Consider the following 14,143-nt stretch of genomic DNA (forward strand, 5'->3'; position numbering starts at 1 on the left):
GTCATCATAATCTTGTAAACACCTTCTTCCGACCTCGTTTGAATTCTATCTTCGTCTTCCCGTCAGATGGCACATCGGACAATCCAATGCCCGCCTAAAATAGAAAGTGACCAATCAGGGATATGTTGACCGTTGCACTGTGCAGTGTCCGGTGCGCCATCGGACAGTCTGGTGCACCCGCAGACTGGGAAGGCTAGGAGATTTCAAATGAAGCTCCAACGGCTCTTAGGTCCCTTGGGGCTATAAAAGGACCCCCTATGCGCATGGAGCTGTTACCCAAGCATACTTCGAGCATACCACAACTCTGAACCTCTATGACCATGCTATTGATTTGTTAGAGAGAGATTTGAGCACGTTCTTGAGTTGTGACTTTGTCGTTTTTATTCGTGCGCTCTCTCTTTTGCTTATGTGCGTGTTGTTGCTATGTTGTGCTCTTGTATGCATCTCTACTCCCCTCTTTACTCCAGGTTTGATTGTAATCATTTGTGTACTCTATCATCTTGTCATCATAATCTTGTAAACACCTTCCGGCCTCGTTTGACTTCTATCTTCGTCTTCCCATCAGATGGTGCACTGGACCAACGGTCAGATGGCGCACCGGACAATCCGATGCCCGCCTAAAACAGAAAGTGACCAATCAGAGATCTGTTGACCGTTGCATTGTGCAGTGTCCGGTGCGCCACCGGACAGTCTGGTGCACCCGCAGACAGGGAAGGCTAGGAGCTTGGAAGCTCCAACGGCTCTTAGGTCCCTTGGGGCTATAAAAGGACCCCTAAGCGCATGGAGCTATTACCCAAGCATACTTTGAGCACACCACAACTCCGAACCTCTATGACCACGCTATTGATTTGTTAGAGAGAGATTTGAGCACGTTCTTGAGCTGTGACTTTGTCATTTTTATTCGTGCGCTCTCTCTTTTGCTTGTGTGTGTGTTGTTGCTATGTTGTGCTTGTTGGGGGTATGCTTCGTAGCCGAAGATCCTGAAGAAAGAAACACCTTCGGCATGTCCTCTCAAAAGCAGTGCCGAAGCTATCACCCATAAAGCTTCGGCATAGTGACATGTCCCAAGACGAAGGAGTGAACCGACTTAAAGATGAAATGACCAATCGACCCATGATAGTTTGTGTCATGATTGTAATCGATTGTAAAGGGCATAATTGTAATTTCACACAGGCTGCGCCCTGTGCCTATAAATAGATGAACAGTACCCCCGAACTATTCACGCTATCTTGTAATCGCTTGCACGCGACACCTGGATTATTGCCTTCTGTCAAGTCAAAGGTATAAATGTGATTGAATGTTATGTTTTAATATTTAAGTTTGTATAATGAAATATATGAATACGTTTAAGTGCTTTAATATATTATTCTCTCATGTTATATATATCTTATCTTTCATTATTTCATAACCTTAGTCATGAAGGTACACCCTTCATGACCTTCGTCCAAGACCTTCGTCCGAAGATCATTATACCTTTGAGGAGATAATGCTTCGATGGACGAAGGGCTTTAACATTTAACATTTTATGTTGCCTTATTTTTAATTCATAGTATTTGAGAACAAGTCTCCAACAGTGCTCTTGTGTGCATCTCTACTCCCCTCTTTACTCTAGGTTTGATTGTAATTATTTGTGTAAGGCATGAGAAACTCTAATTTGTGGAGATTCCTCACAACAGGATATTGATATAAGGAAGACTACTGTGTCACTCAATTTTGATCTTTAGATCACTTGAGAGGGCTTGACTGCAACCCTTGGTCAAAGGAGGTCACCCTAACGTGGAGTAGGCATTGGCCGAACCACGATAAAAATCGTTGTGTCTCTTTTCCACTTTACTTATTGTGATTACAGTCTTCTTGAGTTCTCTCTCACTTGCAATATTACTCCTACGTTTAATACCCATCTTAAAGGAGCAATCAAGTGGAGAGTTCTCCTTTCTTCTCATCCTAACTGGTTTTAGTTCTCACTAACGCTTTGTATAAACAAAGTTTGTGTTGTTTAGAGTTAATTTTGCAAGATCACCTATTCACCCCCTCTAGGTGCTCTTAGCACTCAATCGGTCTTGCACTGGGGGTGCCAACCTGTCAAATACAAAAGTTTGGGGTGCCCCCCAAGTGGGATATTGTGGCATTCCATATGGATATGTTGGCATGCCCCACATTTGATTTGGTCATAAGATGGTGGTAGGTATGCATATTGATATGGCGCAGGTGGGTATGGGGGTGGGGGTGTCCATGTAGGTACATTAGGTCTTACATGAATATCGTGATGTGTTGACTTCTCCGATTGGTGAGATGACCCAATCAGTCTTACATGTCGTCGCTCCTAAGTAGGTGATCGAGGTCGCTTATTGGTCAGTCACTTGGTTCGGCCTTCTTTTTCACATATTTAGATAACAATTGATTGAAGGTCGGGCCAGATTTGACCAATCGACCGGATGCCTTAATCATGTTTGTCTTTTCCATGTACCTATTTTTGGTCATCGATGTTTGAAGCTATGCGGTCATCGCTGCACCTGGGCGTTGCCAGACTATCCGCTTGATCTGTTCGGACTGTTCGCTGATGTCTTGGACCGTCCGCGCCTATACACCGGACCGTCCTCGGTGCGCAAAATAGGGGGTCGTGCGGTCGTGCCTGGCCGTCGGCCTGTGCCTGCCCCCAGCGTTGGAGGTCATGATGGTGATCTTCAGGGTCTCTCCCCCCATCAGAAGTCTTTTTTGTCACCACTTTCCTGCAAGAATTTTAGTGTTACCATCGACCTCTCGTGCATCGCTGATGATGATCTCCTTGCTCTTGCCCTTATCGGTTGCGCTAGGCCGAACCAGGACTTCTTATCGTCAAAGTTTATCATATTTATTGGGAAGGGCTCCATGTCAACCTGCATTTCCTAGAATTTCAATAATCAAATTTCAAACGTCCCTCGTTAATGTTCGATTGGATCTGTCGTCGAAACACATTACAATCATTAGTAGCATGAGATAATGAGTTGTGCCACTTGTAGTAAACAAGATGCCTGAGTTCGTCGGTGGATGGAATAGTATGGTTTATTTTAATGTTGCCATTTTCAAGTATTTCATCAAATATTTTATCACACTTGCCAACATTAAATGTAAACTTAACATCCTCTTGTCGTTTCTTTTTAACCGGCTGCAAAGAGGAAGAAGCCAAAGATTTGGCCTGCTTTGGCCTACTTTAGCCAAACCATCTCAGTAGCATATACTTCTTTTGATTCGTCGTCCGAGCTACTTTGGTCACATTCTACCACATGGACGTTGTGAGGAACCGCTTTGGCAGTATCTTTGCTTCGGCTTTCATAAGTCAAAGCTCTCTAGTGTAACTGAGCTAGCCTGAAAAATTGAATGCCTTCTAATCTTTCCTTTAAATAATAACACATTCCATTAAATGCTAATCATGCTAACTGTTTTTCTGCCAAATGAATTTGTAAACATCGGTTTCTTATGTCCCAGAACCTCCGGATGTAATCATTAATCGATTCATCTTTCCCTTCGTAAAGCCACTAGATCTATTAGATCTAACTCGTAATCGTCGGAGAAAAAATGATCATGGAATTTTTGTTATAAATCCCCCACGAAAAAATAGAATTAGGAGGCAGTGAGGCATACCATGCGAATGCAGTCCCTGTTAGGGACAATAAAAATAAACGAACACGGAACGCCTCTGTGTCGGCCAATTCTCCTAATTGTACTAGGAACAGACCTATGTGTTCGTGTGTGCTCTTACCCTGATCACTCGAAAATTTCGCGAATTAGGGTTTCCTAGTTCCCTGAGGGTACGGGTGATAGTCAAATCGGCTATCATAGGGTCTCCTATATGACTGTCCTCTAGGGATCATGCTAACTCTGAACTTATCTCGGAACGCCCCGGCTATCTCTTCCCTTACTATGTCAATGGCGCCCGGTGAGAGTCCATCGGCCCTCTGGTCTAGCATAGGTGTGGGTGTTTGGATATTAGTATGTTGTTTCCCTACCCACTGGCTTGGGTTTTGTGGGCCATTAATGGTGCTGTTTGTTTCGGCTTCTGGCAGCTTCTGGCCACCAAAAGCTGCTGTGGACTGCCAAACTCTCAGCTTTTCAGTCAGCTTCTATAAAATTCGTTGGGCAAAAACCATCCAAAATCAACATAAACACATAATCTGTTGAGTCGTTGTAATAGTAGGAATCTGTCACTTTCTAGATCCTGAGCCCTATGAACAACTTTATCTTCCTTCACATGTAATCGTAATAATACTCAGATTCTCTCCACAGCCAGATTCTCCCCACAGCCAGATTTTCAGAAAAGCTGGTCAGAAAAAAGTTGAACCAAACAGGCCCAATGTTTGCTCTATGCTGCTCATATGACTGGTCATCCCTTTCCGGCTTTCTGGGAGGGGCCGAAAAGTATTCGCCCCCATGTGTCTCGGATGTTATATTACAGTGCTGGGGCGCTATAGGATGTGACGGGAGGTTTAGCTGGGACGGATGTGTTGTTGGGTAATAATCATAATCATTAGGTTCTGTGGATTCAGCGGATTCAGCGTCGGATCGTTCGGTCAAATACACGGACCATCCGACTGCGTGTGCGAACTGTCTGACTGCATGGCCGGATCGTCCAATAATGTATTCGAACTGTCCGGTGCTATGTGAGGATGGTCCAAATTGTTTGTTTAGGGTTTGCACGGGACGTGGCAGCTCGGGCACGGGTCTCGGTAATTCGATTCTAAAAACGGGCTCGACTACTGTTAGCCTGGAGGGTCCACGCTCATGCGCGGACCGTCCAACCGTATGCAGGTCGACGGGTTTACCCCGATCTGCGTAGGAGGCTGTGGTTGTCAAGGATATGTGTTTATCACCATCTCGTAAAGGGGTTGTGATTAGCCATGTCAATCTATAGCCGATGAATCGCCCATGTTTTCACCAAATTCAACCTCGTGCGAAGAAAAATTCGCGACAATAGATTTATCAAATGCGTGCACTAGCCTCTTATAATCATTTTGCTTACCCCATATGATTTGTTGCTTTTGGTCTCGCTGCTCATCTATGCAAACTCTAAAAGATTGAATTTTATTTGTCTCGCTTACCTTGGGGTAGTTGTAGTAGGACAAAGCAAAGCTAGACCAGTCGCCCGCTGTCGGACGACCTTGTGATTCCTGTCCATTTTGAAGTTAGTCAGGAATTTCACCTGTGCTTCCTTGATCAGCTGCTCCTTGTGCTCTTCGAACTCCTGCTGATCTTCAGCCGGTAGAGTTTCCTAGGTCGCCTCAATGATGTTACTGGGAGAGACGTCTGAGTTATCTTTTGAAACGACCATTGAGGGCCGATCTATCTATTTATGGACCAGCACCTATGGGTGAAACATCTGTGGGCCAGACCGTTCGGTTAGAGCCGGATCGTTCAGTTAGAGCCGAACCGTTCGACTGTGCCCAGTAGGGGTGGAAACGAGCCGAGCCGAGCTTGGCTCGCTGTGGCTCGCTCATGCAACGAGCCGAGCTTGGCTCGGCTCGCCCATCTGGCGAGCTCGAAAACGAGACTCGGCTCGGCTCGGCTCGCTCCTGGCTCGCGAGCCGGCTCGCCGAGCCAACGAGCCTAGGCATAAACGTAAAACTGCTCTCTAAATTATAATATAAAATCTTAAAAATATTTTAAATAACATATTTTAAATTTCTAAAATAGATATATCACTAATATAATATAGAAAATAGATTATTTTTTATAGCAATCTTAAATAACATAAATTAATTGTCCACTCGATACTAATATTATATGCTAATTATGATTTTATGTAACAAATTATTGTTGAATCGAGCCACGAGCCAGCTCGTGAGCTGCACCGAGCCGAGCCGAGCTGGCTCGCTCTTTTCACGAGCCACAAAAACAGGCTCGGCTCGGGCTCGTTCTGAGCGTCGAGCCGGTCCGAGCCGAGCCGAGCTGCTGCGAGCCCGAGCCAGCTCGTCGAGCTCGAGCTTTTTTTCTAGCCCTAGTGCCCAGTGCTACAAATGATGCTCAACACTTATTTTAAGGACGCAAGAAAATAAAATTGACATTTAAAATTATTGGGTCTATAAAAACATGTGAATAGGTATATTTTGTCCACTACACGCTGGTTAAACGGGCGTACGACGATTGACGGGGGTATTCTAGCCAGCGGCGACCTAAATAATCAATTTTAAAGTGACCCATTTCGTCAAATTCATCTTCTTCGTCTTCATCGCAGCATCGGCGCTCCATCTTCTGCTCCCTCCCCCACTTCGTGCTCGGGTTCCATCTTCCGCTCCTTCCCCCACTCGCGGTCGGCACGCAGGCTCGGCCGGCGTCAGCGGCTCCCCATCCCGCCAGTACAGGAAGAGGGCCGCCGCTTGGAGCTCGCGGGAGGTAGCGTCGCCACCGCCGCATGGAGGTCCCGAATGGCTGAATCCTGACCGCTGCCTGGAGAGTCTCGCGCCGTAAGCCTCTATGTACCCGCGCCTACTCGTAATCCCGCGTCCCTGACCTCTAACTCCTTCCCCAAACCCTACAAAGGCCAAGGCGTCTGCAAATCGACGCCTTGCCGACGCTCGAAGCGCCGGGGCGACGCCTCAATCCCTAAGGCGGACGCCTTACGAGCTTCCGCAAGGCGGCCAGGACGCCCTAGCAGGCGAACTTGCCTCACCGCTTAAGCGTAGCGATTCCTTAAAAACTCAACTTGACCCTAAATCAGTTCAAATTTGGATCAAGTTTGAATCTATCCCATTTGGGGTTACATCTGAAATGAATACACTAACTATGTTTTCAACTTTTCATATCTATTTCAAATATGCTTCAGAACCCATTTAGAAAAAAAGGCCAAATTTTATCGCAGAATGTTCGTATTTTCTTTGAGTGCTGTCTGTTTTGTAGGAAGGGGATTGTTTTTCACTTGATGAATGAAACTTGGTACTCCATCCATTTTTAAATATATGATGGTGTTTCAGACAAGCTTTGCAAGAAGTCTTACCCTGTTTGTTTCTTCTGCGGGCATGTCTCTGTGATACATATTTTGTTCTGTCTCTACAAGTTCATGTTACAATCACTTACTTGTTTTTGTATATTTCAGTGCTATAAACGTACCTGTAGACTGATCTCCTTGAATTTTACCAAATACATTCGTTCTATGCCATTTTATTCCCTGGGTTCTAGTCAATATAAGTAGATTGCTCTATTTTTAAATATGCAGAAGAGTTGTGTATCTTTGTATGAAGAGAGGGAGAAGAAATGGTCCATTACAAAAACCACTCTCTCTAGGAGAATAGAGAGTTCGGACTATGAAAGAAAACAGTAGCACTTGAAAAATGGAAAACAACTCGGGACCCTACCAGGGCTAATTGAACTAACCCCTTAACATGACTTGATTGGATCAATTTAGAGTTACAGGTCTAAGGATTACTAGTTCAAAGACGGCTATATTCCTTGACAGACCTTCATCACAATTACTGCGTGTCTGATGTGTGATTTTCTGATGTTTCTTGAGTAAATTTTATAAAACAAAACAAAAACTAAGTAACCGATGTATCCTGTTCTGATCCAATCTTCTTCTTGTAGTAAATCACATCATATTGAGCTTCTCGCCTTTGGATCCGTCTTATTATTTGCTCACACTGAAGAATTAGTTTGCACTTTGGAGGAAAATGAGTGGTGCTCCAAAGAGGTTGCTCGAGGAAGGTAGTCACTCCACACCAACAAAACGCCCTTTGGATGACAGCAGCTTGTATTCGAGTCCTGGGAAATTTATTCAGTCCGGTGGCAGTGATTTCCATGGTTCTTCTGAACATGATGGTAGATTTGCGAAATTTCAACGTGTGGAGTCTCGTGATGATAAGAGGCCATCTGTACATCGGATGCCTGTTGGCTCCACTAACTTTGCTGTTCACCCCATCTCGTCTGACAGCAGATTAGAGTCAAAGCAAAATAAAGATGCACGGGACAGTAAGGCAGATGACCGCGAAACAAAAGTCGATGCCAGGGACGTTCATAGTGATTCAAGGATTGAATTTCAGGCTAATAAAATTGAGAGTGATGTAAAGGTAGACAATAGAGCAGATGAAAGTGAAATAAGGGCTGACAGGAGGGGCCATCCTGATTACAGAACTGACATAAAATTTGGTAAGGATAGTCATTCTACTGTTCCAGCAAACATAAACTGGAAGGACAACAAGGAGCACAGGGGTAAAAGACATTTTGAACCGCCCGCTGATACTGTGGATTGGCGTTTGCCCCGTCCTAGTTTACAAAGTATCGATGAAGCTCCCAAAGGTCCAATTTCTGTGGAAGGACGTAATTCCAAGGACACAAATGAATCTGCTGGTGATTACAAAGCTGAACCAAAAAACGAAGATAGGTTCAGAGACAAGGACAGGAAAAAGAAGGACGAGAAGCATAGGGACTTCGGTGCAAGAGAAGGCGATAGAAATGATCGTCGGACCGGTGTACCACTTGGCAGTAGTGGTGTTGAGCGAAGAGAAATGCAAAGGGAAGATAGGGATGCTGAGAAATGGGACAGGGAAAGAAAAGATTCCCTGCGAGACAAGGAAGGCAATGATAGGGAGAAGGATTCTGCTAGGAAAGATTCATCTGTAGTAATTGCAAAGGATAACCCTATACTAGAAAAAGCTTCATCTGATGGAGCTGTTAAGAGTGCTGAGCATGAGAATACGACAACAGAATCCAAGGCACCTAAGGATGATGTATGGAAAGCTCACGATAGGGATCCTAAGGACAAGAAAAGAGAGAAGGATGTGGATGCAGGAGACTGGCTTGAGCAACGAAACAAATATAATGATAAGGAATTAGATGACAATGCCATTGAAGGAGATATGGAGAAAGATAAGGATGTTTTTGGAAGTGTCCAACGAAGGAGGATGGTGCGACCAAGGGGAGGTAGTCAAGTATCTCAGCGTGAACCTCGATTCCGGTCCAGAATGCGTGATGGTGAAGGGTAAGCTTGATGCTGCATTTTGCTCCACTTTCAAAGTTTTTCCAATAGCATGATAAAGTAAATGCAGTTGTATGGCATTTTCCATTTCTGGAAATTCAATCTTCGTTAACTGGGAACTAGAGATAGGAATGTAATGTTTATTTTGCTAGAGGTTATTAATGAGTGATAGTCATTGGTATCTTATTTCTTCTTTTTTTGTCCTGCAGGTCTCAAGGTCAGTCAAATATCTATATTTTTATAGCTGAATACAATGTATACTGGTGCTTCCCTTTGGAACTGGAGTAATCAAAAGATCTGCTTCTGTAAATATTCTTTTTTCATTTCCTTCATACAAGACATTGCCACTCATACTTTCACCCAATATTAGAAGTTGCTTACATTTTTATGTTGGAAGAAATGCCAGATGTTTGATTTGTTGGACACAGTGCATTTTACAGTGTGTGCATGTTTAGTGTGCTTTTCCTTTTTTTAGCTTGCTAAACACAACTATGAAAAAAATATGGGTGCTGCTATGGAAACATGCATGCATCAGTATTATAAAGGTTAATTGTATGAGGAACACTGTTCTAGTTTTAGGAATGCTGTTTAGTCTTAGGGAAGTTATATGCTTAGGAGTCCAAGTTGGATGTGGTCTGCTGTCCAGTTTCTAAACTTAGTAATATGCAGCAGTGGTACCTCAATTTTTATCTCTGGATATCATTTGGTTCCACAAACTATTATATGCAGTTGCATATTCTTGAACTTACTAACTAGTTCACCTGAGGTCCAAACTCCAAAACCTTTTGACATGGACGCTAGCAAGGTATGAAATGGAGAGAAGAATAGAAGACAATGTTAAGAGATGCCAAGTGTATAGATTATCACTGATTAGGAAATTGGAGTTCAGGACCTGAAATTAGTAGTCCAGGGATCTAGATTACATTCCAGGACAAGTTCAAGGACAGTTGCTGTATTCCACTTCCTAAAACTACAAATGCTGGCCATGCATCCAAGGTACAGGAAGGAATCAATAGTCAATCTATTATAGGGCATTCCCCATAATCTGCTATGATCAGAGGATCCTTTCGACAGGAGAAGCCTGTAGATTAGAGAGTGACCAGTCTCCCTGTCACTGTATTCATCTGGTTGCATAGTCTTTGGTATCGCAGTGACATTGTATATTGCTTCCCATCCACAAGTTTCCAGGGCCACTGTTTTCACTGTATCTGTTGCTGCTGCTCATTGCCTGTTCTCGCTTCTCCGCCCGTGCAGCTGCTATTTGTTTATCGCCTTTGCTCAGAAGCCTTCAAATTGCCACCACCAGCAACCACAATGTGCCCTCCTGATCCCAACAAATTGGATGACGCCTCTGCGTGGTTTCCTTCTGCTCCACTGCCTCAACTTTGTTTGTTTCCTGCATCAATTGCTCGCACCAACTGTCAAATTGCTGCCACCCCTACCCTCTAAGTCCCTCTGCTACTGATTCCCCTGCAGCTGATCTCTGCGAAAATTGTCCTCAGCCATCCTTCACGACCTATTCTCACAGCAGTTGTCCTCCTATACATTAGCTGTACTCGTCCTCCATTTTTAACGGTGTGCCACCTGCCCTCCCATGCTTCTGCTCGTGGCATCAATTTATTGCCATCAAATACCATTGGCCCACTAAAACCAGCCACAAAATCAATCACTACTTTCTGCAATCATATGCCAGGCTTTCTATGTTTCCTGCTGCTACCTTCCAACGGCTAGCTTCACAGCACTAGGATAATCTGGGCTCATAAGGATTACTTTCATAATACTGATAACCTTTGTAATCCTAGTAGCGGAATGGTTTATACTTTATAGTCTAGTGGTTGTGACTCCTGTAGCACCTCATGCACCTGGGTTTGATTTCTGAGCGAATTTCAGGTCTGGCTAAAAGACCTCCCTTGCTGGCAACACCAAGTAGTGGCTGGGCGCCGGTCTATGGTAATGGTGTCAGTCGGCCTGTGTGGTCATGTAGTCCTACCACAGGGGGGGGATCAGTACTGGCAGGGCGCCAAACTAGGTGGGTGGCTCTGGCCACTGACCTTGGGTATGGAGAGATCAGATATTCACTGTCAGGGTTTTGGAGTTTGCTTGATCGATTGAAGGCTGAGGTTTCTTCTTCCATGCAATACCATCAGGGCGGTCTTTACCCTGCTGCTGAAGTACCCCCCCCCCCCCCCCCAAAAAAAAACCTAGTATCCTTGCTAAGGCTAATAGCCTTCCTAATACTGGTGCATGCATGGTTTCCATATCAGGACCACATTCTGTATAAATGACGAGTTTCCTGTTGCAATGTGCATGAAATTGTTTTTTGGGGTACCTGGCTCTGTAAACTTTATGGCCTTATCTTCATTGCAGGTAAGTCTGAGGTGTCTGCCATTGTTTATAAAGCTGGGGAGTGCATGCAGGAGCTTCTGAAATCATGGAAAGAGTTTGATGTAACTCAGGATGCTACAATTGCTGAAAGCCTACAACATGGTCCTACTCTTGAAATCCGAATACCTGCAGAATTTGTTACTTCCACTAACCGTCAGGTTAGTGTACAGATTTGGTAGACAATCCCTGTTTTAGTCACTTCAGATACATCGGTTCTCCATGTTGATACTGAAGCTGTCAGCAATTTTATTATGTGTACTACTAGTGGAGCTTCACTTGGGTGTTATTAGTTATGGACATGTTTGGCAAATACCAGCATGACAACATGTTTCCATTTATCTTCAAATTTTATGAATTTTTATCCTCCAAGCTTGCACTCTACTCTTTTTTCTCCATTATTCATTTGTCAAGACCACTGTGGTGCAGGTAAAAGGTGCTCAGCTCTGGGGAACAGATATTTATACAAATGATTCAGATCTTGTGGCTGGTAGATTCCTGTCCACTGTTGCAAGTTTCTAAATAGTTCAGAAAGTTTTCCTATGTACTAATGTGTGTTTCTTTTAGTGCTAATGCATACTGGTTACTGCTCCCCTACATCCTCCCCTCCACCATCCGCCATTCAAGAGCTTCGTGCAACTGTTCGAGTTCTACCACCACAAGAGAGTAAGTTTCCATAAATTTCGTGACAGTTCAGTCACACTTTGTTGGTACGGACTTCACTTATAAGACTTGGTATCTGTCCCAGGTTATACTTCAACACTGAGGAACAATGTGCGTTCACGTGCTTGGGGTGCTGGGATTGGTTGTAGCTTTCGGATTGAACGTTGCTGCATTTTCAAGGTATGAACTATGAAGGATGCAGCCAGTATAGAACATACACTTTTGATGTGGTTACCTTCAGGAACATTTTACTGGCTCTATTTCATGGAATGTTTGCTATGCTTAGCATCTTTTACATGCTTTTTCAGAAAGGTGGTGGCACCATTGGTCTTGAGCCACGCCTTAGCCACGTGTCAGCTGTGGAGCCTACTCTCGCCCCAGTTGCAGTTGAGCGTACAATGACGACAAGAGCTGCAGCTTCTGTATTTTTCTTTTGATTTCCTTTATATCTCTCTCACAGTTTTATTCCCAACTGGATCAATGTTTCTTTTAGTCTGTTTTAGGTGCCGTGACAAATAAACTTTTCGCCACTCTAAACTAAGAATTTTCCAACACGGTTTGTTACAGAATGCATTGCGGCAACAAAGATTTGTCCGTGAAGTGACTATACAGTACAATCTGTGCAATGAGCCATGGTACCTTTCTGACCTGCATTCAGAGATCTCATTTGTAGTTTCACAAGGATTATGTCCAATCCTTTTACCTTTATTGCCATTTGTGCTAGCTCTTGATGCAATAGGCTCTTTGGCTACTTTCTGGAAGTGTTCTCTTGTTTAGTGTTAGGATGCTTATGCTATGACATTTTGCATTTTTCAGGTTGAAATATAGTATAAACATTGTGGCAGATAAGGGATTGAAAAAGTCTCTTTATACTTCTGCTAGACTGAAGAAAGGAGAAGTCATATATTTAGAAACACACATTAATAGGTATGTAGTTTTGCTACTACTTTTATTTAGTTGTGATATTTGTTCATTGATTCTTTTATTGATTCCCAAGTTGCACTTCGATGGAACTCAGTGTTTCATTTCTGTTACAAGTTTAAACAGGTATGAGCTTTGCTTCAGTGGAGACAAGCCTTGCATTATTGGATCAAGCTCCAATGCATCTGAATCAGAAACGGAGAAACACCAGAGCGGGAGTCACCATTCTCAGAATGGTGACAGAGGCTGTGTGGAGCATGAACTCCGGGATGTGTTCCGGTGGTCCCGCTGTAAGAAGGCCATGCCTGAAAGTGCCATGCGCTCCATCGGTATCCCACTACCAGCAGACCAGTTAGAGGTATTTTCTACTTTGTCGGTGATGAGACTTGAAGTCTCCTGTAGACAAGAACATGACTGACATTGGCATTTGCTACCTCTGACAATGATGCAGGTATTGCAGGATAACCTCGAATGGGAGGATGTGCAGTGGTCACAGACCGGTGTGTGGGTATCTGGGAAGGAGTATCCCCTCGCCCGAGTGCACTTCCTCTCGGCGAACTAGAAGCAGATGATGTTGGCTGTGTTCGTGGGGGGAAAAAAGAAGGTGATGTTGGAGCAACAAAGGAATTAATATTTCTTGTGGACAAGACAGAGTCGGGAACATTGCGTTTGCTTGTACGGGTCACCATGCCATGTGTACAAAAGAAGGATCAGTTGGTTAGTGTTGATATGGTAGCCTTACTGTGTTGACAATAACACTATTCATTAGGCTGGCCTGCTGCCCATGCATGTGCCAAAGCTATATTTGCTGGTTTTAGGTCCTGTGTCGGTACGCAAATAACTTGCAATATGCTTGCTTCTCAAGTAATCTGGCCATCCTTATTGGAACACTGCTTCCTCTGTCCCTGAATAATAGTTTTAACAAGTTCAAAACAGATTGCATTGCATTAAAAAAGATCATGTTGGTCACTTGTTATTGGTTCCCGAAGGATACGAAAAACAAGGCAACATAAGTAGTTAAATCAGAAGTTTTTCTTCTTCAATTAACTCTTCTTCGAAAGTTAATTTAAGAGAGAAGATAAAAATGTGGAAATAGATCGATGAGAACAAACTTGTAAACAGTAAAAAGGATTATTCATCTGAATGTGCAAGCACATTTATTCTTCGTTACGGTACATCAAATGATTATAAGTATATCTTTGGCCTTATAATGAATAACACAAAGATGGGAGAAAA

General features: G+C 43.7%; 1 protein-coding gene across 2 annotated transcripts; it reads left to right on the forward strand.

The window, feature by feature from the left end:
* Window positions 1-6,089: 6,089 nt before the first annotated feature.
* LOC100279228 (uncharacterized) lies at window positions 6,090-13,842 on the forward strand. Of its 2 annotated transcripts, none has more exons than XM_008678850.4 (12): window positions 6,090-6,437; window positions 7,552-8,944; window positions 9,151-9,158; window positions 11,309-11,484; window positions 11,753-11,813; window positions 11,891-11,989; window positions 12,072-12,166; window positions 12,295-12,408; window positions 12,554-12,621; window positions 12,803-12,913; window positions 13,025-13,265; window positions 13,359-13,842. In XM_008678850.4, the coding sequence occupies exons 2-12, from the start codon at window positions 7,638-7,640 to the stop codon at window positions 13,467-13,469; spliced, it is 2,391 nt and encodes a 796-aa protein (XP_008677072.1). In that variant the 5' UTR covers window positions 6,090-6,437; window positions 7,552-7,637; the 3' UTR covers window positions 13,470-13,842. The 2 variants fall into 2 exon arrangements, with proteins under 2 accessions (XP_008677072.1, NP_001145722.1); NM_001152250.1 differs by having other exon boundaries at window positions 6,175-6,437; window positions 13,034-13,265; window positions 13,359-13,796.
* The last annotated feature ends 301 nt before the right edge of the window (window positions 13,843-14,143 follow it).

Source organism: Zea mays, chromosome 4, assembly GCF_902167145.1.
Source record: "Zea mays cultivar B73 chromosome 4, Zm-B73-REFERENCE-NAM-5.0, whole genome shotgun sequence".
NCBI classification, from domain to species: Eukaryota; Viridiplantae; Streptophyta; class Magnoliopsida; order Poales; family Poaceae; genus Zea; species Zea mays.

Excerpts from the sequence above, each read along its gene's own strand:
- LOC100279228 (XM_008678850.4), top strand. The coding sequence starts at position 7,638 with ATGAGTGGTGCTCCAAAGAGGTTGCTCGAGGAAGGTAGTCACTCCACA. Across the intron at positions 11,485-11,752 it reads TTACTTCCACTAACCGTCAG|GTAAAAGGTGCTCAGCTCTG; the intron begins GTTAGTGTACAG and ends ACTGTGGTGCAG. Across the intron at positions 12,167-12,294 it reads AACGTTGCTGCATTTTCAAG|AAAGGTGGTGGCACCATTGG; the intron begins GTATGAACTATG and ends ATGCTTTTTCAG.